This window comes from Cyprinodon tularosa, unplaced genomic scaffold (genome assembly GCF_016077235.1).
Source record: "Cyprinodon tularosa strain WSP-4 unplaced genomic scaffold, ASM1607723v1 ctg250, whole genome shotgun sequence".
Classification (NCBI taxonomy): Eukaryota; Metazoa; Chordata; class Actinopteri; order Cyprinodontiformes; family Cyprinodontidae; genus Cyprinodon; species Cyprinodon tularosa.
Window position 1 is genome coordinate 1,494,884 of NW_024038929.1, and position 24,933 is coordinate 1,519,816.

At 37.1% G+C, this 24,933-nt stretch overlaps 1 protein-coding gene across 1 annotated transcript; it reads right to left on the reverse strand.

The window, feature by feature from the left end:
- Positions 1–114: 114 nt before the first annotated feature.
- Positions 115–23,238, reverse strand: LOC119785570 (phosphatidylcholine transfer protein). Its single transcript, XM_038288293.1, has 6 exons — positions 23,045–23,238; positions 11,083–11,200; positions 8,267–8,346; positions 7,137–7,308; positions 3,395–3,462; positions 115–740 (listed from the first exon to the last, which is right to left on the reverse strand). The coding sequence occupies exons 1-6, from the start codon at positions 23,171–23,173 to the stop codon at positions 666–668; spliced, it is 642 nt and encodes a 213-aa protein (XP_038144221.1). The 5' UTR covers positions 23,174–23,238; the 3' UTR covers positions 115–665.
- Between the last annotated feature and the right edge of the window lie 1,695 nt (positions 23,239–24,933).

A 24,933-nucleotide genomic window follows, 5' to 3' on the forward strand; every position in this document is an offset into this window, starting at 1 on the left:
ATCCTTCTAACTAAGGAGAACATCATTTGGATCTTAACTTGTAAAGGAAACCTTTCTCTAGTCTAATGAACCAGTATGTTACCTTTTTATGAAAGAGTAAACGAGAAGCATTAAATAATTAAAACTGAATTTATTTTTATGAATACAGCTGCAGAAGAAAATGACACTGAGGTACAGGTGTTCACCTTAAAACAATCCAATATCTCAGATCATAAAGAAGCCATGAGCTGCACTGCAAAAGTTCTGCACCTGTGAAAGTTTTTAGAAAATTCACCTCCTTGCAGAAATAATCAAATCCCAGTGATTTGAAACAGCAAAAGATCCCAACGGAGTCGAGGTTAAAAGACATTCAATCTCAACACAAAAGGTCAACAGGCAGAGGGGAGATTGCCTCAGCAAATCCAGCCAAACGGAATGAGTCACATCTTCAAGTCTACATGGATTAAAATGAAAAATCATCTGAAGGTTCCTGCATGCCAAAGAGAGAGGAGTGCGTGATTGTTCACACGGTAAACACAGCACATCAGGATACAATCGATTCACCTTTTGCCCGACCAATAAAACGGGACGACCGGCCGAAGTCACCCAGAACCCAAAGAACCCAAAGCTGCAAGTAAACTCATTAAATCTCTCCAGATTGGGCCGCCGTCCCCACTCAGCTGCACTCATTTCCTCTCGCAGTACGTTTTGTAATTGCTACAGGCCGTCTGCAAATCCTTAATGAAGCCTGGGACGCCGCTCTGGAAGGGAAGAAAACAAAACAAAGAAAGACGCACATTAGTCAGGGAGATGAGCCAAATGGACCCACCTAGGAGGAGCAACAAAAGCAACACATCAGTGAACAACATGAGGAGAATAATGGAGCAGAGGGAAGGACAGAGAGCTCCCAGAGGCCCCTTCACCCCAGGTCAGCAGTAAACACAGAATATCCAAACATGCAGCAGGAGAGATTTAGGGTGTGGGAAAAATTTCTGATTAATGATGGAGAGCAGAATAAAGCTGGAAGCGTAAACGTTTGAACAGATTAACGTTGGATTAATCAGTTTTAAACTTGACATCAATATGGTGGGAAACTATGGGATCAGATCTATGGGAAACCAAAGGGTCTGAATTCTGCATCCCTGCTCATGTCTATCATTAGGAAGGAGTTTTTTTTACTTTTTTATTAAAATTATTAATTTATCCCAAACTATAATAATAATACTAATACACCTTCATGATGTCTAAAGTGGTGCAAAATTATTTGACTAAAACTATAGTTTTATACTTTCTGACAGGTCCAAACTGTAAAAACATTTGAGCAAAACAAGGATGAACATCAGTCAAACTTTAGAGACTGGTGCCGACTTAAGATGCTACGCAGAGGTTGCTGCTTTCCTTGTGGACTAGTTAAAGGTTTTAATTGGTTAGCCGACTGGCAAACAGTACAAAAAGATAACTGCCATCACCTTTAATGAGACCCGAGGTATAACAAGCGCCATCTATTGTTTAAATGGTGTCATACTTTACCAAATGACCAGTACGGAAGTCAAGAAGTCAATCTCAATAAACGGTTTATTTTTTCTTTCTACATTTTCATACAAAAATTTTTGTTTGTTTTACAGAACCTGCTATTTTAGAAATAAGTGAAAGAAAATCAAATATTTGGTTTAATTTGCTTGTTATTTGGTTCATATCAATCATTTGATTCATCAAAAACAAATAATATAACTTTTTGGTATTTTTTCATTTAAGAAAAAGTTACACAGCTGTGCACAAGTACAGGTCACACCCAGACTGGGTGTCATTGTGCTAAAGGGTCAAGAAGGGTGGCTTTTTTAAGGGTGACTTTAAAGCATCTAACAGAAAGAGTTACAGAAAAATCTTCTTTCTGCCGACTTTTAATCAGGAAAATCAACCATTATTAGGTAACATTTCCATATTAGCTATTAGCTATTGAGACTTCTATCTTAAGTTAAAACCTTCACAGAATCTTTCAGATAAGTCATCAGTTCCAGACGTTTTCTGGCATTCCTGTATCTCTGATTGTCTGTTCCTGACCTGTTCTGCCTCTCCACCTCTGAGCCTGCCTGTCCCCATCTGATCTGTTTGCCTGACCCGTCTGCTGACTCCTGCTGGATCTCAGTTTATCGAACCTGGATCTGTTAGCCGACTCTGTCCGGATTAAACTCGGCATCTCTTTGGACCTCTGATCTCCTGGCTCTGACGGTTTTGGTTTCTAGATCAGCGGTCCCAAACCACCGGGCCGCGGACCGGTACCGGTCCGTGGGTCATTTTGGTACTGGACCGCACAGAAAAAAGTATATATATATATATATATATTATATATATATATATATATATATATATATATATATATATATATATATATATATATATATATATATATATTTTATCGACGATCAGAGTCTGGGTGATGTTTTATTTTGAAAAATATAAACAAATTGCGGTATTCTCTCCCAATTACATCAGTCGGTGCATCTGTGCCTCTTGACACAGGTTAATTCAGTTCAAGACGCATCCTATCTATAACATCCTATCTTTGTGAAGCGGGATTTTCTGCGGTTACAGCGACCAAAACAAAGCTACAGAGCAGACTGGACATCAGGAGGACACTTCATGTGTCATTGTCTAAGATTAAGCCTAGATGGGACCGGCTTGTTGTTTTATTTTTATGCTGTCTGTATTTGATTTTATGCCAGTCGTATCATTTTACTGGATCGTATCCCCCCTCACCACCCGGGCGGTCCGTGAAAATATTGTCTGACATATAGTGGAAAATGCAAAAAAGGTTGGGGACAGCTGCTCTAGAATATCCTGCCAACCTTCATCTGTTCAGCTCTTATCTCCTGCCAGTCCTCCGACCACCCATACATCAGCGTCTGGGACTCTCTGTGCCGAAACCGCTGCGTCACATTGGCAGCTGACCAGCTGGAACCAACCTCACCGTCTAGGCGTGGACTTAACTATAAGACCTGGTTAGTAATTCACATGATCGTTACAGTATCATTCACTTCCAGAAAGACGCCGTCAATAATCAGCTGTCTTCTCCTGCAGACCCTCTGGCCTTAGACACCCATTCTGCTCTCTTTAGTCCTGTTTTTAATAAACATTTTGAAAAATCTGTTTGTCCGGCTTGAATACTGGATCCTACTGTTCTGAACTTGGCAATAACTTTTATAGTTATTTTGAAAAAAGACAAAAGTACAAACCAACACCAAAATAAGCATTGCCTCCTTGGTGGAGTTAATAAGGCCGTGGTTATCAAGTATTCCAGCAAGTGTCTTTATGATTGTGTTGATTCTTTCTGCTTGGATCTTTTATGACTCCATAGTTTGCAAACATTCCCATCAGAGGACTTTGTTCATACGATATCAGATCGAACTGTTCTCACCTTAGCTGCCCAGTTCACCAGCCAGGTAGGAATCATTCCACCAGGGTTGTCGAAGTAGTTCATGAACACTGAAACATGAGATTAATCATTAAAAAAAGGGTTCAGAACACAAACTACAAAAAATACATAAAAAAATAATAAAAGAAGAAATCAAAAGATCAGTAAGTTACTGACCAAAGTATTAAAAACTTGAGTTTGAGATCAAAATTAACTAAAGATTTTAAAAAAACACAGCAAGTTGATGGGGGCAAAAGGGAATTTATGGCACTTTTTTAGAGGCAAAGGAAGACATTAGAGGAAACTTAAGAATCACATCAAATAACTAAACAGATGTAGCATTCATTTTTAAAAAGTGAATCTAGTTTCTGAGCTGGTCTTCAATTTTACATCACCCGGGTATCATTTATAAAACACTGTGTGGAGTCCATAGTAAAAGAGTACGTATGTCAAATACCAGAGAATGGAGTATGCCAGAAAAAATCCTTATTATTAAAACCATGCTCATTTATAGATGTTCGAGATCGGCCTGTTTTTCAGTGTAGTCCTGTTTCTCTAACTGGATGTGCTCTCTTCATCCTCTGACATGGGAGCTGGCTCGGAGCTCGTCTGCCTGGCTGTGTGTTTCCTGGACGGGCCGCCTGTGGAGCTGGTTGACAGCTGCCTTTTGTATCTATGCTTCTTTTTCTATGTCTGCTTCTGTCTCCTTGAACCCCAGTGGGCCTCAGCAGATGGCCGCTCACACTGAGCCTGGTTCTGCTGGAGGTTTCTTCTTGTTAAAAGGGAGTTTTTCCTCTCCACTGTCGCTACAAGCATGCTCAGTGTGAGGGATTGCTGAAGAGTCAATGAGTCGATGCAATCAGCTGGTTTTCCTTAGATAGAAAATTTTGAATCAATCTGACTGGATGATCTGGTTGATCTGGAAAGTGACCTGAGATGACATGATGTGAATTGGAGCTATAGAAATAAACTGAATTGAATTGATTTGCTCACGCACAAAACCAGGCAATTTTCCTTTATAGATCACAGTCGTGTCTCAAGACTCCACCTCATGTTTGGCCTATTTAATATCAGTTCGCCATGGATTAAATAAAAAAAAAAAAACAACAACAAAAACAATGATTTGCAGAAGTAACTGCTCCGTAGTTGCATCATAATCTTTACCAGCAGATCATTTGTGCAGGTCGCCATGCATTGCAATTCATTGAAAAAAGACCAAAACACTTTTTCTAAAAAGCAAGTAAACTCGTACCAAACTACAATATATAACAGGTAAATAAAAAAGTTTTTTTTACGTCCTTTCTGTTATATCAGTTTTCTGTACCACATTTTGCCCAGTAATGGGATCCTGATCTACTTCCACAGCTATTTTTTTCAGCTTTAGATATGTAAATAACTCTAATTTGGATTTTTTGTTTTACTTTCATTGTTCTTTGATGGTAAGTAGCACGTAATCTAAAAAAAAAAAAAAAAACACAACAAAATTCCAGATAAAGATGGCGTTATATTATTCCAGACTGCAGGAATACTGTACAAAATTAAATGTAAAGGCTTCTTATTTTCAACATCGGGTTATGATATTGGCCGCTTCTCAATTCACAAGAACGCGAGTACGGACTCGTGTCCTCGCCAAGTTTGTTCTTGAGAAGATCACAGGAAAGTCTGGACTTGTTGAGAACGGGAGCACGCAGCATAAATATGAGTCAATTGGAACAGAAGCGTACTGATGACATCACCACACGCTCGGCTCGTCTGGAGCTGCAATTTATCTCCTGTTATTAATAATCTCTAGATATTAATAAATTCTGACTTTTTTCATTTAGTGGGGGAATAATAATTAACATTTTGCCAAATAAAACAAAAAAACTCGCCATGAGAGCCAGCGGCCAGCTGTCAGTCTTAAGAACAGACAAGTCTGCTCTGATGCATGCTGGGTAAAGAGGGAGGGGTGAGAACAACATTTGTCCGTTCACGGTCTTGTGCTCTTGTGAATTGGAACAGTACTTGGGCTGAGGCTGATGACGTTTCACGAGCACACGAGAACGCACAAGTACACATATTGAGAAACAGCCATTGTTTCGCCACAATTAGATTCATCACCTCATCTTTTACCCAACCACTAGAAACAGAAATGTAGTTCAATCCAACTGCAGGCAGATTGAAGAAGAAAATTAAAATGCTATTTTTTTTATCTCATTTTTTTAAGTCAAGAAATGGAAAAGCATTTCTATTAATCTATTTTAAATAGATAATTGGGACACAATTGCTTCCATAGGAGAGAGGAAACATTTAAATATGTGCACAATTGACTTCTGTTTAAGATGGGATTTTGTAGCCTCGTGAGACCATCCTGATCTCACGAGCTTTCAAGGGTTCACTCGCAGATCAGTCTGGAGACTCTCCGTTGAAGAAAATGTGGAGCCGTTCACCAAACGAACGTCCAATCAGCGTTGGCTTTGAGGCGGGTTGAGGTGTGACGCAACGAGAAGCGCGACAGTTCAGTCTAAAGAGCATGGCGGCTTCAGCCGATGAAACTAGCGTTAGCGTGGCTATCGAGGAAGTTTTATCGGAATTACAGAGTATTTCTTCACTGAAAGAAGAGCAAAACACTGCTCTGGAGTGGAAAAACAATCTAGAAGTAAGTAAAATTTCCTTAATTTAAGTGTATTTATTCTTAATTTGAGCAGGTAAATGAGATGATTTGCCAATGGAATGAGTATTTTGATACTTAAAATAAGATAATTAGATAAAAATGCACTTGAAATGAGACAATGCAATTGTATTTTCTTATTTTAAGTGTAAATTCTCTTGATCCATTGGCAAAATGTATCTTTTACCTCCTCAATCCAAGAACAAATGCACTTATTTTAAGAAAAAATGACTTATCTTGATTGAGATTTTTTTCCAGTGTGGAGGCTTTTCTCAGAGGAAAAGATGTTTTTGCTCTTCTCCCGACTGGTTTTGGCAAGAGTAGCCTGGCTGTTAGTACGTCATATGCTTCGTTGATCTGATTGGTTTATTTGGCCCGTCTATCACCAACATAGGCCAATCAGCTAACCAGTATTTTCGCCCCTTCCCAAAATCACTTCAACGGAAGGTTTCCAGATGGATATGCGGAGCAAACCCATCTGGCGGAGTCAGGTTAGGCATTTTGTGGCAGCTTAAACAGCAAAGATCCCTGCAGTTTGGATTCATAGGAAGTGAAATTAAATGTCAGCTAGAAATTATGATGCAATCTGACCTCAGTTTCCCCTCAGTCACCATTTGTGTCACCAGTTTCTCTTCTCTCTCCAAAAATAGGAGTACCTGTACGGTTGGGTCAGAGTCTGAATGAGGGGCCGAATATTTTAAAACAGCATGTTTTATTGTCCTCATAAATCACAACTTTTGTGTGGAAGTCGGTGTATGCAAGTTTTAGGCCCTGTTTATGATTAGATGAGTTTGATAAATGAGAACACTGAGTTTTTCTCCATTAATATGGAGGAGCCTGTGTTAAGAATTTCATGTAAATGTATAAAATTGATTAACATAGGTGTGGCAAGAGGGGATGTTCTTTATAATACTGACAAAAATAGAGGATAACAGAGCTTTAAGGATCACCAGAAAGCTTTTTTTTTTTTTTTTTTGTCTTGTAAAATATTGCATTTTTTATATTTAATTAATCATTATTAAAGTAATGAATAAAGGAAAAATAATTCAAATCATTAATCCAGATTCAGGTTTTCCATGATTCCCAATAGGTCACCTTTAGTGCCACTGGCTCCATCGCTCTCCAGGGCGACGCTCTGCTTGTAGTCGTTGACTCTCAGCACACCTTTCTTCTCTGCACAGGCCGTCTGTGGTGAGCTTCTGGCCAGAATCACCCAGATCTTTCTCCCATCGATGTCCAGGTCTCTTCGCTCCCTTACATACACATACTGAAATTTAAGTAGTTAGGGAATATAATCACCTCGAATAACACACTGGAACAAAATCGCAATCTAGATAAGTCGTTTTTTCTTAAAATAAGTGCATTTGTTCTTGGATTGAGGAGGTAAAAGAGACATTTTGCCAATGGAACAAGACAATTTACAATTAAAATAAGAAAACACAATTGCATTGTCTTATTTCAAGTGTATGTTATTTAATTATCTTATTTTAAGAATATAAACTCATTCCATTGGCATACTATCTCATTTACCTGCTTAAATTAAGGGTAAATACACTTCATTTAAGGGATTTTTACTTATTATTAGACAGTTTTTCCAATGCACTGCAAAAACAATCTAGAAATTAGTTTTAAAAATTCTTAAAATAAATGTATTTACCTTTAATTTGAGTAGGTAAATGAGATGATTTGCCAATGGAATGAGTATATTACTCCCAAAATAAGATAATTAGATAGTATGCACTGAAAATAAGACAAAATAATAGTTTTCTTATTTTAAATGTAAATTGTCTTGTTCCATCGGCAAAATGTGTCACTTACACTGCAAAAACGATCTAGAATTAAGTCAAAATATCTTAAATTAAGTTTATTTCCCCTTAATTTGAGTAGGTAAATAAGACGATTTGCTAATAGAATTAGGATTTTTACACTTAAAATAAGGTTCTGATAATATAAAGTTGATATAAGACGATTAAATTGTATTTTTCTTATTTTAAATGTAAATTGTCTTGTTCTGTTGGCAAAGTGTCTAAATTACCTCCTCAATTCAAGAAATAATGCACTTATTTTAGGAAAAAAATGACTTATCTAGATTTCCATTTTTTACAGTGTACCTCCTCAATTCAAGAAAAAAAATCCATTGTTTTAAGAAAAAATACGTATTTATTTGAACCGAACTGTTGAACAGCCATGAGAAAAAAAAGGATTGTAACAGAGCCAAAGGATACATCTCTGTTTGACAGAGGAAACGGGTACTTCACTTCCCAGTAGATCGCCGTTTGTCCACCAAAGTCCTTCTCATAGAGCTCTGAATAAACACATGTAAAGAGAAATTCAATAAAACTGAACTCCACTTATTAAAATATAACAAATGTACTAATTTACAAGATAATTTCACAGCTCTGATAGCCTTAAGGGAGCACACTAACACTGCCAGCACTATCACTGACGCTGCATTAATTACTTTAAAAGGTATAACTCTCCAAAAGCTGCAACTTACTTCATTACTGGGCCAGTTTTATTTGGTTTTAGATTTTAATTGTCGACGTTTTCAAAAACATTCAAACCAACACATCTCTAAATGCTCTTGTAAACATGCATATTAAATACTTGCTAATAGGAGAAACTGGAGGACCTGGGACCACCTCCAAAGTTAGGAGCTAAGTAAAGTTCTGGCATCTGATCGGATGCCTCCTAAGCGCCGCCTCTTCCAGGGAGAACCGGGAGTCGGACACAGAATTTAGTTTTGCATACAAGATATTTTGGATTTGATTTTTGGGAGCTAGACTCAGTCTGCTGGTTCAAAATGGTCTAGCAGACTCCAAAACGTGTAGGGAGGCTCGAAAATGTTGTGTACAGTGTTAAAAGGGAGCTAAAGCTGGAATTTAAAGATCTAGAGCCCCTAGAGCGACAGTGTTGCTCTATATTCCAGTGTCATTATACTATCACAACAAAATTTACTCTCTGCATTTAACCCATCCCCTAAGGAATGCATTTTGGCTCCAGAGTGGCAGTCTGTGGGAGTCAGTTTTGAACTCACAACCTCAGGATTCGACGCTCTATTCCCTAACCATTAGTCCACCACTCCCCAGTAAGAAATTACCTCTGCATTTAACCAATCATCCTTGGGAGCAGTGGGCTGCCATCATTGGGCGCCCAGGGAGAAGTGTGGGGTTAAGGGTATTGTTCAGAGACCCAGAGTGGCAGTCTGTGGGAGTGGGGCTCGAACTCAGAACCTCAGGATTCCCAGCTCTATGCCTTTACCATGAGGCTGCCACTCCCAACTTTAGGCTGATTTATACCTCGAAACCAGGTCGTCTGTGTCGCAGTGAACGCAAATGTGCCCCCGCCCCTTCCCCCTGGTGCACCTCTCCAAAATTGTAGGTGACCGCAGACAGTGCTGCAGACAGGAGGCCTCTGATTGGTCAAATCTCCATCCGCTCTACACTATGCATATTTCCTGTTTGGTACCTTACCGGCTGGTTTTGTTTGTATGACCTTCATTGTTGAAAACGACTCGTGAAGTTGGACCCACTAGAAGAGCGAGGTGCACAGATCCCTGCTGTTTTTGGCCCTCATGTCCCTCCATTGTTGCACAAACTTGCCCTCACCGCCTCGGCCATATCTAGACCCACAGCTAATATGTGATTGTCCCTCTTGCGTTGTTGCGTGGTATATAATAGCGCAGACCATGCTTCAATATTGGGCATACATCTAAAAAACCTGTGAGACACTGCTGCGGGAGGATAATCAGCCTTTAACAGCCGGTTATGTAAACATAAAACCAGACAAGCAGCATATCCAACTAAGCTTCAACCTAAAAAGGGGAAACAAAGAGCAAAATAAAACTCCATATTCTAAAGGTCCTGCAGAAAAAGGTAGAAAACTAAACAAGCAGCATTAAAAGTCTAAGATATGATAAACTCTGAAGCCCTGAGGGAAAACTAGGAAGGAATGGTCAAGTTTGGATGAATCTTTTTGCAGCATGTTTCATGAAACATGTGTACTTATACTGGCATTTGTGTAGGATGTGTTTTTCTTTTTAATTTTACTTATAAAGTGAGGACCTAAGTGTAAAATCAGGACCCTTCTTTTGGTCCCGATAAGTTGTGTCGGCTATGGCTTCTGTTGAGGCGTAAAGATGTGTATTCCCTTCAGGTTCCGCCTTAGAAAGGGCTAAAGATTAATGGACGTTAAAACACGGCCTTCAGTCAGGATGAGCTTGTGCTTTCATTCACATCCAGCTTCAGTTTACATATAGAGAGACTATCCAATCCTGCAGCTTCTGCAGCACATTTGAATCATTTTAACCTAATCAGCTCCTTGGAAAATCAAACCAACGGTGGCCGACATGCACAAAATTAAAGCAAACAACTAAAAGCTGCAAATCTGTTACATTTTGTTGCAAGTTTGGATTGTATTTTTTTTTCTTAACCCTATAATGCCAAATGTATCGTATTTGATACATACGGTTTCTAAAATGTTTTGCGTCTGACACCTTTTGTATAATTTAATGGTAAAAATTTTGCTCAAAATCCTATTGTACACAATCAGATATTCCTGATAGCAGAGGGCAGAAGACTACACAAAAAATAATCTTGACTTATCGCATATTAATAAATTATTACTATCAAAAATATATTTCTGTTTTTTCTTTTTACATATTTTGTTAAAAGGCCAAATAAGGACTTCAAACCAAAAAAAAGGAATTTTCTGTTTTGTTTTATTCTTGGATCAGGCTTTAAAGGGTTAAATAGCGTGCATCATTCATGTGTTTGCAGCACGTTTGCACCTGTAAGCCTGTATCTGCAGATCAACCAAATGACATCAAAACTGGACCATTCCTTCAGAGGCTGACACTACAGGCTGAAGCTACATGTTACCTGAATGTTACTGCAGACATGCATGTTTGAAAGAAGACACAAATATAGGAAAAATGCTGAAACTGGCTGAGATATTATGATTTATAATTTTTTTTAATAGCATACAGTATGTGTTCCAACAGGTGTTAGAATTCCCCTCACTGGGGTTTTGGTTCTTATACCTTTAACATATCCGTCCCAATGTTTCCGATACATCAAGTCCATGTAGACGTCTGCGCAGAGCTCTGGGTTGCAGCTGCCGAGCCCACCGAAGACTTTGTACTCATAAAGTCCAGTTTCCTGCAAACAAAAGCATTAAAGTTCTGTCTTCCAAATGCCACACCCATAACTGTGAACAACTGCTATGAGATGAGAATTCTGCCAAAGGTTCAGACGACAACAGATGAAAAATACTCATACAAAAGGTATCAATTAAAACACAAACACGTAAACTACTCTCTCCATGTGCATGTTGAACATTTTGTGTGTGCCTGTACATTATGGTATCATTTTTAATGAGTGAGCTTAACAAATCATACATTAGGTAAGACAAGGCATGTTTGTTTATATTGCACCACTTAGTACAGGACCATTCAAAGTGCTGAGAAAAACTGTAGACAAACAGATTTCTTGTTACAATCATAATTTTTGGAATAGGAGAGAAGCAAACATCAACATCTTGTCGGGTTGAATCATTTATATACTTCACATATTGTGATTCTTTGCTTTAGATTTATGGAGTGAATTTTGTTCTTTTATTTTGAAAGCAAGAACATCCAAAAAACAAAGAACAGTATTTTTTTTTTTTATTAAAATTCAGTTTACATTTATTTTTTCGGAAAATAAAAACAGATTTTACATTTTTTATTTGTCTTTACTAATTTACATTTTTTATGTCTTTATTTAAAATATTTTTTTCCAGATTTTTTATTTTATTTTTGAGGTTTAGATATTTGCGAATTTCATTCTTTTGTTAGTGAATTTCACATTCTCTTCACCTTAGGCTCAATATAAACACTCTCTCTTGACGCACACATTGACCAATTAAAATGTTGCTAATGTGCAAGCAGACCAATAGAAATGCACCTTTGCTTCTTACTGTCCCAGAGGTGAAGAGAATTGATTTAGAAATGCAATTTGAAGGAATGACATTCGTAAAACTTTATCTAAAAGGAAAACAGAAATAAAACATACAAAAAAAAACTAAGGAAATTAAAACAATAAAAAATTTAGATAACAAAATCCGAGAAAACAGATAAATTATTTTCAAAACCTGCCAGTGACTCTTTTACGGAAGAGGATTAGGGCCACTGGAAAAAAAAAAGTTAACTGATTTTAAAATTTTATTTCAGTTTAACATGGGAGAATTCTGACTTTAATCTCAGAATTCTGACTTTTTTCTCAGAATTCTGACTTTAATCTCAGAATTCTGACTTTTTTCTCAGAATTCTGACTTTAATCTCAGAATTCTGACTTTTTTCTCAGAATTCTGACTTTTTTCTCAGAATTCTGACTTTAATCTCAGAATTCTGACTTTTTTCTCAGAATTCTGACTTTAATCTCAGAATTCTGACTTTAATCTCAGAATTCTGACTTTTTTCTCAGAATTCTGACTTTAATCTCAGAATTCTGACTTTAATCTCAGAATTCTGACTTTTTTCTCAGAATTCTGACTTTAATCTCAGAATTCTGACTTTTTTCTCAGAATTCTGACTTTAATCTCAGAATTCTGACTTTTTTCTCAGAATTCTGACTTTAATCTCAGAATTCTGACTTTATTCTCAGAATTCTGACTTTAATCTCAGAATTCTGACTTTAATCTCAGAATTCTGACTTTTTTCTCAGAATTCTGACTTTAATCTCAGAATTCTGACTTTAATCTCAGAATTCTGACTTTTTTCTCAGAATTCTGACTTTAATCTCAGAATTCTGACTTTAATCTCAGAATTCTGACTTTTTTCTCAGAATTCTGACTTTAATCTCAGAATTCTGACTTTTTTCTCAGAATTCTGACTTTAATCTCAGAATTCTGACTTTTTTCTCAGAATTCTGACTTTAATCTCAGAATTCTGACTTTTTTCTCAGAATTCTGACTTTAATCTCAGAATTCTGACTTTAATTTCAGAATTCTGACTTTTTTTCTCAGAATTCTGACTTTAATCTCAGAATTCTGACTTTTTTCTCAGAATTCTGACTTTAATCTCAGAATTCTGACTTTTTTCTCAGAATTCTGACTTTAATCTCAGAATTCTGACTTTTTTCTCAGAATTCTGACTTTAATCTCAGAATTCTGACTTTTTTCTCAGAATTCTGACTTTAATCTCAGAATTCTGACTTTAATCTCAGAATTCTGACTTTTTTCTCAGAATTCTGACTTTAAATTTAAATTTTTGATCTTAATGTAGATGGGCTCCATGAAGGAAGAGATGTGGAGCACTCAGCTTCACTGACAAAGATGTGAGCTGTTTGAGGTGGCCAGTGACACATTGGTGGAAAATGAAGGAATTAGTCAACTTTTTACGTGCCCGAGGGGTCTTCCCATTAATGGAGGAGCAGAAGGTCATTAAAACAAGAGAGCTAGTCTCTAAAACAGACATGGCTATGGATTGATGCTAACATGTTTGTTAGCTGTCAGAATTCTGAAAAAAAATCAGTATTCTGAGATTACAGTCAGAATTCTGAGATGTTAAACTGAAATAAAATTTAAAAATCAGTTAACAATTTTTTTTTTTTTTTTTTAGTGGCCCTAATCCTCTTCCGTACTCTTTGGACCTAACATAACAGTGTATTACTAAATCTGGCCAAAGATTATACAGAAACATTTATTGTCATAATAAAACAACTGGAGATTCTTAGCAGATTGTTTTTGCAGAATGACTGCTAAAGGTCAGGAGGAGGCTGGAGGTTCTAATTCAGCCTGGCAGATAGTTTAGAGAGGTTTTTATTTAGACTAAGACTACTTTTATTGTCATTTATTTCATCATATACAACCATGATTTTATGTATAAACACTGTATTAGCAGTTTAAAACCAATCTGTTTTTCTAAAACAACATGTCTATGTAATTATAAATGACAGTAATATTATTCTATGAACAGACCTATTTCCAATCTAATCCTAGACTTAGACCTAGACTTAGACAGACTTTAGTGTCATTTTGTAAACACAGAGTGTATACAAAAATAAATCTAGTCCTGCACACTGAAGCTCCATCTGCTCCATCGTGCATCGACTCTTCGGCTTGACTATCGAGGGCCTACTTATGGAATTAACAGGAAGGATTATAAACATAATAGATGTCAGTGTTAGAACTCAAATACAAAATAAAAACCATAAGGAAAGCACCACTCGCACAATCATCGTAGGTGAGTTACTCAACTTACAAGTTGTTGTTTTGAGGTAATAGAAAGAAATAACATAAAGTTAGGGGTTAAATCAACAAATAATGCAGAATTGTACGAGAGAGATAGAATTAAGTAGAATTAAGTAGAATGATGAAAAGTTGTCCCTCTGTCCTCCAGCAGCCTAAGCCTTAGTTTAGCTCATCATAGCACTGAAACAGCTCTGGTGAAAGTCACTAATGATATTCTCATGGCCTCAGATAATGGACTTGTATCTGTGCTCGTCCTGTTGGATCTTAGTGCTGCATTTGATACAGTTGACCATAATATTCTTTTAGAAAGACTTGAATATTTTGTTGGAATTAAAGGAACAGCACTAGACTGGTTTAAATCTTATCTATCTGATCGAATTCAGTTTGTTCATGTTAATGATAGATCTTCAACACGCTCAAAGGTTACCTGTGGAGTACCACAGGGATCAGTGCTAGGACCAATTCTCTTTACTTTATACATGCTCCCAATTGGTAGAATTATTAGACAGCATGGGATTAATTTCCACTGTTATGCTGATGATACCCAGCTATATCTGTCTATAAATCCAGATGAAGCTAACCCATTACATAGATTACAGGCATGTCTTGAAGACATAAAAACCTGGATGACTCTTAACTTTCTGCTTCTGAATGCAGATAAAACAGAAGTTATAGTCTTTGGACCAGAGTCTCTGAAAAAGAAACTGATTAGCCAGTCACTTCATTTGGATGGGATTAAACTGATTTCAGATAATAAAGTAAAAAATCTTGGTGTTGTTTTTGATCAGGACCTGTCATTTAAATCCCATATCAAAGAGGTTTCTAGAATTTCCTTCTTTCATCTGAGGAACATTGCAAAAATTAGAAATATCCTGTCCAGGGGTGATGCTGAGAAACTAGTCCATGCATTTGTTACTTCAAGGCTGGACTATTGTAATTCTTTACTATCAGGAAGTCCACAAACTGTAGTTAAAAGCCTTCAGCTGATCCAAAATGCTGCAGCCAGAGTTCTGATGAAAATGAAAAAGAGAGATCATATCTCTCCTATCCTGGCTTCTCTTCATTGGCTTCCTGTTAAATCAAGAATAGAATTTAAAATCCTCCTTCTCACATATAAAGCCTTAAATGGCCAAGCTCCATCTGATATCAGAGATCTGATTGTTCCTTATGTTCCTAACAGAGCACTTCGCTCTCAATCTGCAGGTTTACTAGTGGTTCCTAGAATTTCTAAAAGTAGAATGGGAGGCAGATCTTTTAGTTCTCAGGCTCCTCTCCTGTGGAACCAACTACCAGTTTTAGTCCGTGAGGCAGACACCCTGTCTACTTTTAAGGCTAGGCTTAAAACTTTCCTTTTTGATAAAGCTTATAGTTAGGGTGGCTCAGGTTATCCTGAGCTATCTCTATAGTTATGCTGCTATAGGCTTAGACTGCTGGAGGACATAGGGACCCCCATTTCATCATTCTGCTTCATTCTCTCTCTGTTCTCCTATTCTGCAGAATCTGTTAGTTCAATCTCTAACCTTCTGCTCTCTCTGCTTTTCCTCAGAGTAGCTTTGCCTCGTCTGTTCCTGTTTGGCTGTGACGTCATCCTGGAAAGAAACATCAGCTGTGCTGCTTCCATCAACACCCTTGTTTATAGATGTTGGAGATCGGCCTGTTTTCCAGTGTGGTCCTGTTTCTCTGACCATGACTGAGTGGATGTGCTCTCTTCGTCCTCTGACATGGGAGCTGCCTTGGAGCTCGTCTGCCTGGCTGTGTGTTTCCTGGACGGGGCCGCCTTTTACAGCTGCTTTTTGTATCTCTGCTTCTGTCTCCTTGAACCCCAGTCGGCCTCGGCAGATGGCCGCTCACACTGAGCCTGGTTCTGCTGGAGGTTTCTTCCTGTTAAAAGGGAGTTTTTCCTCTCCACTGTCGCTACAAGCATGCTTAGTGTGGGGGATTGTATTTGAGTCAATGAGTCAATGCAATCAACTGGTTTTCCTTAGATAGAAAACTTTGTATCAATTTGACTGTATGATCTGGTTGAACTGTAAAGTGCCTTGAGATGACATGTGTTGTGAATTTGGCGCTATATAAATAAACTGAATTGAATTGAATTGAATTATAGCAGCATAACTATAGAGATAGATCAGGGTATCCGGAACCACGTGTCTTTAAAGCAGACACTTTAAAGACACAGTGCATGTTTATTTTAAAACTGTCTTAAATTTGAACGCTGACTCTGCTGATGTGTTTTTTACTGAAATAAACAAATGTTTGCCTTTTTCTGGTCAGTCAGTGTGGGTTTAATTTAAATTGATTAAGCAGATTAATTACTTATACAGACCTATACACGCCATTCAAAATAAAGCAGTCATATTTTTTTTAGGCATTTATAAATGCACTGCTAAACAGGCAGTTTGAGGTGCTTAGTTTATGGAACTGGCTCATCCAACTGCCAGACAATAGATATACTGACAAATAAGATGTTTTTATTGAATCGGACGAATAAGTAGCATTGGCCTAATGAAATGGCTATACAGTGACTACTTCTGATTTGAATTCTATATTTTTAAATTAATTGCAGTGTAATTTAACCAACAGCCTTTTGGGCGTGGAACAGACCGTCAGCCATTCAGGAACGCCCCTGGGTCTCGCTTACAGCCACCTCGCCCCTGTCGCAAGGAGACATTCTTCTCCAGATTTAGATTTCTGTTTTTTTCCGATCATCTGAATAGCTGAGGAGCAAACATTCAATCCCAAACAATTCAGAAATTAAATTTCTGCAACATGTTATTCTGGAGCTGCCTCTAACACAGGATCCCTCGTTAATAACGATTGCAAAAAATTATACAGCATCAATTTTTTTATTTTTTTTTTTATTAAAAAAGGCAGGCTTTTTTTTTCCAGAGTGACAATGAAGGTACTTCTTTTTTTTCTTTTTAAATAAAGTTGAAAAATATGAACATCCTTTTGAAGATTAACCATCCTTTTTTTTTTACCTAAAAAAAAAACCCAGATAATACTGTGGTTCTCTAAAATGACAAAAATACTATGCACAATGTTTTGTTTGTTTGAAATTAATGAGAAAATTACGGAAGAGGATTAGGGCCAGTGGGAAAAAAAAAAGTTAACTTATTTTTACATTTTATTTCAGTTTTGTACGGGAAAAAAGTCAGAATTCTGAGAAAAAAGTCAGAATTCTGACTTTAATCTCAGAATTCTGACTTTTTTTCTCAGAATTCTGACTTTAATCTCAGAATTCTGACTTTAATCTCAGAATTCTGACTTTTTTCTCAGAATTCTGACTTTAATCTCAGAATTCTGACTTTAATTTCAGAATTCTGACTTTTTTCTCAGAATTCTGACTTTAATCTCAGAATTCTGACTTTTTTCTCAGAATTCTGACTTTAATCTCAGAATTCTGACTTTAATTTCAGAATTCTGACTTTTTTCTCAGAATTCTGACTTTAATCTCAGAATTCTGACTTTAATCTCAGAATTCTGACTTTTTCCTCAGAATTCTGACTTTAATCTCAGAATTCTGACTTTTTTCTCAGAATTCTGACTTTAATCTCAGAATTCTGACTTTAATCTCAGAATTCTGACTTTTTTCTCAGAATTCTGACTTTAAATTTAAATTTTTGATCTTAATGTAGATGGGCTCCATGAAGGAAGAGATGTGGAGCACTCAGCTTCACTGACAAAGATGTGAGCTGTTTGAGGTGGCCAGTGACACATTGGTGGAAAATGAAGGAATTAGTCAACTTTTTACGTGCCCGAGGGGTCTTCCCATTAATGGAGGAGCAGAAGGTCATTAAAACAAGAGAGCTAGTCTCTAAAACAGACATGGCTATGGATTGATGCTAACATGTTTGTTAGCTGTCAGAATTCTGAGAAAAAATCAGTATTCTGAGATTACAGTCAGAATTCTGAGATGTTAAACTGAAATAAAATTTAAAAATCAGTTAACAATTTTTTTTTTTTTTTTTTTAGTGGCCCTAATCCTCTTCCGTACTCTTTGGACCTAACATAACAGTGTATTACTAAATCTGGCCAAAGATTATACAGAAACATTTATTGTCATAATAAAACAACTGGAGATTCTTAGCAGATTGTTTTTGCAGAATGACTGCTAAAGGTCAGGAGGAGGCTGGAGGTTCTAATTCAGCCTGGCAGATAGTTTAGAGAGGTTTTTATTTAGACTAAGACTACTTTTATTGTCATTTATTTCATCATATACAACCATGATTTTATGTATAAACACTGTATTAGCAGTTTAAAACCAATCTGTTTTTCTAAAACAACATGTCTATGTAATTATAAATGACAGTAATATTATTCTATGAACAGACCTATTTCCAATCTAATCCTAGACTTAGACCTAGACTTAGACAGACTTTAGTGTCATTTTGTAAACACAGAGTGTATACAAAAATAAATCTAGTCCTGCACACTGAAGCTCCATCTGCTCCATCGTGCATCGACTCTTCGGCTTGACTATCGAGGGCCTACTTATGGAATTAACAGGAAGGATTATAAACATAATAGATGTCAGTGTTAGAACTCAAATACAAAATAAAAACCATAAGGAAAGCACCACTCGCACAATCATCGTAGGTGAGTTACTCAACTTACAAGTTGTTGTTTTGAGGTAATAGAAAGAAATAACATAAAGTTAGGGGTTAAATCAACAAATAATGCAGAATTGTACGAGAGAGATAGAATTAAGTAGAATTAAGTAGAATGATGAAAAGTTGTCCCTCTGTCCTCCAGCAGCCTAAGCCTTAGTTTAGCTCATCATAGCACTGAAACAGCTCTGGTGAAAGTCACTAATGATATTCTCATGGCCTCAGATAATGGACTTGTATCTGTGCTCGTCCTGTTGGATCTTAGTGCTGCATTTGATACAGTTGACCATAATATTCTTTTAGAAAGACTTGAATATTTTGTTGGAATTAAAGGAACAGCACTAGACTGGTTTAAATCTTATCTATCTGATCGAATTCAGTTTGTTCATGTTAATGATAGATCTTCAACATGCTCAAAGGTTACCTGTGGAGTACCACAGGGATCAGTGCTAGGACCAATTCTCTTTACTTTATACATGCTCCCAATTGGTAGAATTATTAGACAGCATGGGATTAATTTCCACTGTTATGCTGATGATACCCAGCTATATCTGTCTATAAATCCAGATGAAGCTAACCCATTACATAGATTACAGGCATGTCTTGAAGACATAAAAACCTGGATGACTCTTAACTTTCTGCTTCTGAATGCAGATAAAACAGAAGTTATAGTCTTTGGACCAGAGTCTCTGAAAAAGAAACTGATTAGCCAGTCACTTCATTTGGATGGGATTAAACTGATTTCAGATAATAAAGTAAAAAATCTTGGTGTTGTTTTTGATCAGGACCTGTCATTTAAATCCCATATCAAAGAGGTTTCTAGAATTTCCTTCTTTCATCTGAGGAACATTGCAAAAATTAGAAATATCCTGTCCAGGGGTGATGCTGAGAAACTAGTCCATGCATTTGTTACTTCAAGGCTGGACTATTGTAATTCTTTACTATCAGGAAGTCCACAAACTGTAGTTAAAAGCCTTCAGCTGATCCAAAATGCTGCAGCCAGAGTTCTAATGAAAATGAAAAAGAGAGATCATATCTCTCCTATCCTGGCTTCTCTTCATTGGCTTCCTGTTAAATCAAGAATAGAATTTAAAATCCTCCTTCTCACATATAAAGCCTTAAATGGCCAAGCTCCATCTTATATCAGAGATCTGATTGTTCCTTATGTTCCTAACAGAGCACTTCGCTCTCAATCTGCAGGTTTACTAATCGTTCCTAGAATTTCTAAAAGTAGAATGGGAGGCAGATCTTTTAGTTATCAGGCTCCTCTCCTGTGGAACCAACTACCAGTTTTAGTCCGTGAGGCAGACACCCTGTCTACTTTTAAGGCTAGGCTTAAAACTTTCCTTTTTGATAAAGCTTATAGTTAGGGTGGCTCAGGTTATCCTGAGCTATCTCTATAGTTATGTTGCTATAGGCTTAGACTTTTGGAGGACATAGGGACCCCCATTTCATCATTCTGCTTCATTCTCTCTCTGTTCTCCTATTCTGCAGAATCTGTTAGTTCAATCTCTAACCTTCTGCTCTCTCTGCTTTTCCTCAGAGTAGCTTTGCCTCGTCTGTTCCTGTTTGGCTGTGACGTCATCCTGGAAAAAAACATCAGCTGTGCTGCTTCTATCAACACCCTTGTTAATAGATGTTGGAGATCGGCCTGTTTTCCAGTGTGGTCCTGTTTCTCTGACCGTGACTGAGTGGATGTGCTCTCTTCGTCCTCTGGCATGGGAGCTGCCTTGGAGCTCGTCTGCCTGGCTGTGTGTTTCCTGGACGGGGCCGCCTTTTACAGCTGCTTTTTGTATCTCTGCTTCTGTCTCCTTGAACCCCAGTCGGCCTCGGCAGATGGCCGCTCACACTGAGCCTGGTTCTGCTGGAGGTTTCTTCCTGTTAAAAGGGAGTTTTTCCTCTCCACTGTCGCTACAAGCATGCTTAGTGTGGGGGATTGTATTTGAGTCAATGAGTCAATGCAATCAACTGGTTTTCCTTAGATAGAAAACTTTGTATCAATTTGACTGTATGATCTGGTTGAACTGTAAAGTGCCTTGAGATGACATGTGTTGTGAATTTGGCGCTATATAAATAAACTGAATTGAATTGAATTGAATTATAGCAGCATAACTATAGAGATAGATCAGGGTATCCGGAACCACGTGTCTTTAAAGCAGACACTTTAAAGACACAGTGCATGTTTATTTTAAAACTGTCTTAAATTTGAACGCTGACTCTGCTGATGTGTTTTTTACTGAAATAAACAAATGTTTGCCTTTTTCTGGTCAGTCAGTGTGGGTTTAATTTAAATTGATTAAGCAGATTAATTACTTATACAGACCTATACACGCCATTCAAAATAAAGCAGTCATATTTTTTTTAGGCATTTATAAATGCACTGCTAAACAGGCAGTTTGAGGTGCTTAGTTTATGGAACTGGCTCATCCAACTGCCAGACAATAGATATACTGACAAATAAGATGTTTTTATTGAATCGGACGAATAAGTAGCATTGGCCTAATGAAATGGCTATACAGTGACTACTTCTGATTTGAATTCTATATTTTTAAATTAATTGCAGTGTAATTTAACCAACAGCCTTTTGGGCGTGGAACAGACCGTCAGCCATTCAGGAACGCCCCTGGGTCTCGCTTACAGCCACCTCGCCCCTGTCGCAAGATAGACATTCTTCTCCAGATTTAGATTTCTGTTTTTTTCCGATCATCTGAATAGCTGAGGAGCAAACATTCAATCCCAAACAATTCAGAAATTAAATTTCTGCAACATGTTATTCTGGAGCTGCCTCTAACACAGGATCCCTCGTTAATAACGATTGCAAAAAATTATACAGCATCAATTTTTTTTTTTTTTTTTTTATTAAAAAAGGCAGGCTTTTTTTTTCCAGAGTGACAATGAAGGTACTTCTTTTTTTTCTTTTTAAATAAAGTTGAAAAATATGAACATCCTTTTGAAGATTAACCATCCTTTTTTTTTTTACCTAAAAAAAAAACCCAGATAATACTGTGGTTCTCTAAAATGACAAAAATACTATGCACAATGTTTTGTTTGTTTGAAATTAATGAGAAAATTACGGAAGAGGATTAGGGCCAGTGGGAAAAAAAAAAAAGTTAACTTATTTTTACATTTTATTTCAGTTTAGTACGGGAAAAAAGTCAGAATTCTGAGAAAAAAGTCAGAATTCTGACTTTAATCTCAGAATTCTGACTTTTTTTCTCAGAATTCTGACTTTAATCTCAGAATTCTGACTTTAATCTCAGAATTCTGACTTTTTTTCTCAGAATTCTGACTTTAATCTCAGAATTCTGACTGAATTCTGACAATAAAAAAAGTCAGAATTCTGAGATTAAAGTCAGAATTCTGAGAAAAAAAGTCAGAATTCTGAGATTAAAGTCAGAATTCTGAGATTAAAGTCAGAATTCTGAGATTAAAGTCAGAATTCTGAGAAAAAAAGTCAGAATTCTGAGATTAAAGTCAGAATTCTGAGATTAAAGTCAGAATTCTGAGAAAAAAGACAAAATTCTGAGATTAAAGTCAGAATTCTGAGATTAAAGTCAGAATTCTGAGAAAAAAAGTCAGAATTCTGAGATTAAAGTCAGAATTCTGAGATTAAAGTCAGAATTCTGAGAAAAAAAGTCAGAATTCTGAGATTAAAGTCAGAATTCTGAGATTAAAGTCAGAATTCTGAGAAAAAAGACAAAATTCTGAGATTAAAGTCAGAATTCTGAGATCAGAATCCCCATGTTAAACTGAAATAAAATTTAAAAATCAGTTAACTCTTTTTTTCAGTGGCCCTAATCCTCTTCCAAAGCAAATATGTTGTTAAAGGAAAAAAAAACTTTTTGTGAAAGAAGTGGGAATTCTAAAAATGTTCCATAATGGTAATTTTGTCCCAAAGCCTGCTTATCCAGTGGAAATGAGTCAGAACAAATTCTGTTGCTGCAGGAAACCTACAGAACCGGTTAGTGGATGTCTACCAGCAGCTCATGGTTCTCCAGTTTCCGGGTTTTTCCACCTCTGGCCGGTAGGACGTCACTGCTGAAGAGTTGGTTAGAAATAAAAGCATCTATGGAAATCTGATGCTGATCCAGGAGGACAGGGATGAGGATGTGCGTTAACCCCCCTCCTTCCCTCCATGCATCCATCCTCAGGTTCTCCTACCTTATCGTAGAGCCGGTGGATCTGGACCCCCATGGTCTCGGTGAAGAGCTCCCAGCCTCCGTCCAGCTGCGGAGCGTCCAGCTCCTTCCAGGCGCTCTGAAACTCCTCATCTGTGAACTGCAGCGACATGACGGCTCAGCTCTTCTGACAGCGGCCGGTCAGCTGAGCTGTCAGCCAGAAGGAAAAAAAAAAACAGCAAAACAAACACGCAACTTCCGCCTGGAAATACCAAAATAAAACGCCTCCACTCTCGGCTCATCCTGAGATTATGGCTGACAGCCAATAAAAACCCCTAATAAAAATGTTTAGAATATTGTAGCAAAGTACACGATTTCTACAAAAAATGTAAAAGATCTATACCAAAGGATCACAGCGTACTGCGTCCAAACATAATGATGGAAAGTTTGGTGGAAGGAAGAAAATAGTAAAACCGCCCAAAAGACAGACTAAAAAACACAAAAGACAGAGAGATAGAAAAAAATCAGCTTTTTTTTACTGTGCAATATTTTCTTTAATGCATTTGATGTGAATTGGTGATATAGAAATAAACTCTTTAGTATTTGTTTAGTGGTTGTACATTTTGTACAATATTTGTTTGTTTATTTTTTAAACTCTTCACTATTATGTAATTCTTATACACTTTTCTAGGGTCCATATTTGTGTCACCATTTTTTTCTACACTCTTTTTGCTGCTGTAAACACCAAATTTTCCCCATTGTGGGACAATAAAAAACATTTTCTATTCTATTCTAAAACTTCTTCAACTCTCGGAGACACGTTCTGTCCCTTCTAGAACAGTACGATGTTTGCACATCTCCTGCTGTATATACCTACAGTACATGCAACTACTGTTTAATTTAACTTTTAAACTTGCAGGCATGTGGAAATTGGACCCAAAATGAATCAAACAGGCTCACTACTTACATGCAGGTTCATTTACTCACCTCCTGAGAGCAGAGTTTGGGGTTTGCCTGAACAGTCCTCTAACGGTTTGTTAGGATTTTCCCTCAGATGAAAAGCAAGCTTCAGTGACAGACTGCTGCACCTTAAATGCACCAGGGAGCATTATCACAGATCCTTCCTTCCAGCAGCTGGAAGACTATAACCACCACTCTTCCCAACAACCTCAATAAGTTGTTACATTCATGCTGATTTTGCAGAGTTTCTATCTTAGTCAGTTAAATAACATAAGTATTTATTTCAGTTCATGTGCTCCATCCAATGCAGATCATTGGCTCCATCCACATCTAGTGAAAACTAGTGTGATTGGATGAGTCATAGAACGCAAACACTCATTGGTTAGCTAAAGGAAATCATCAGAAGCAAGCAGGTGTTCTTCAAACTGCTAACGTGAATTGTCTATGCCATGCTACAATGTGGGATTCAGATAAAGATGTTGAAATGTCTGAAAGGTCGGACACAGGCGAGAGCGTATCGGGAGACGGAGACCAACAAGACCTCCCTCATCCTTGGCCCTATCTCAAAGAATTTTTCTAAATAGCTGAAAAATTTAGCTTTCAGTTCATATAGTGGCATCTGTTTTGTTTGTTTTTTTTAAAGGTTACTTTTTACTTTAATACTTTAAGTAGTTTTTGGAGCACATACTTTTTCACTTTTACTTGAGTAAAGAGGTCAAGTTGATACTTCAACTTTTACCAGATTGTTTTTAAACTGCAGTATCTATACTTCTACTTAAGTAACAACTGTGTGTACTTTTGACACCACTTCTCCCAAATGACTTAAAACAGGTAATTTTAGTGTTTTTAAACTCCTTAAATTGAGGAAAATGAAAATGACAAAATTTGACCCAAAACGCCTTTGATTTATTTTATTTTGAAAAACCCAAACAGGAAGTTTGCCTGCCCCCTACAGCTGTGGGCTTAATGCAG

Excerpts from the sequence above, each read along its gene's own strand:
- LOC119785570 (XM_038288293.1), bottom strand. The coding sequence starts at position 23,173 with ATGTCGCTGCAGTTCACAGATGAGGAGTTTCAGAGCGCCTGGAAGGAG. Across the intron at positions 11,201-23,044 it reads TCCACCGGCTCTACGATAAG|GAAACTGGACTTTATGAGTA; the intron begins GTAGGAGAACCT and ends TTTTGTTTGCAG. Across the intron at positions 3,463-7,136 it reads TGGAGCCAGTGGCACTAAAG|TGTTCATGAACTACTTCGAC; the intron begins GTGACCTATTGG and ends CTCATGTTTCAG.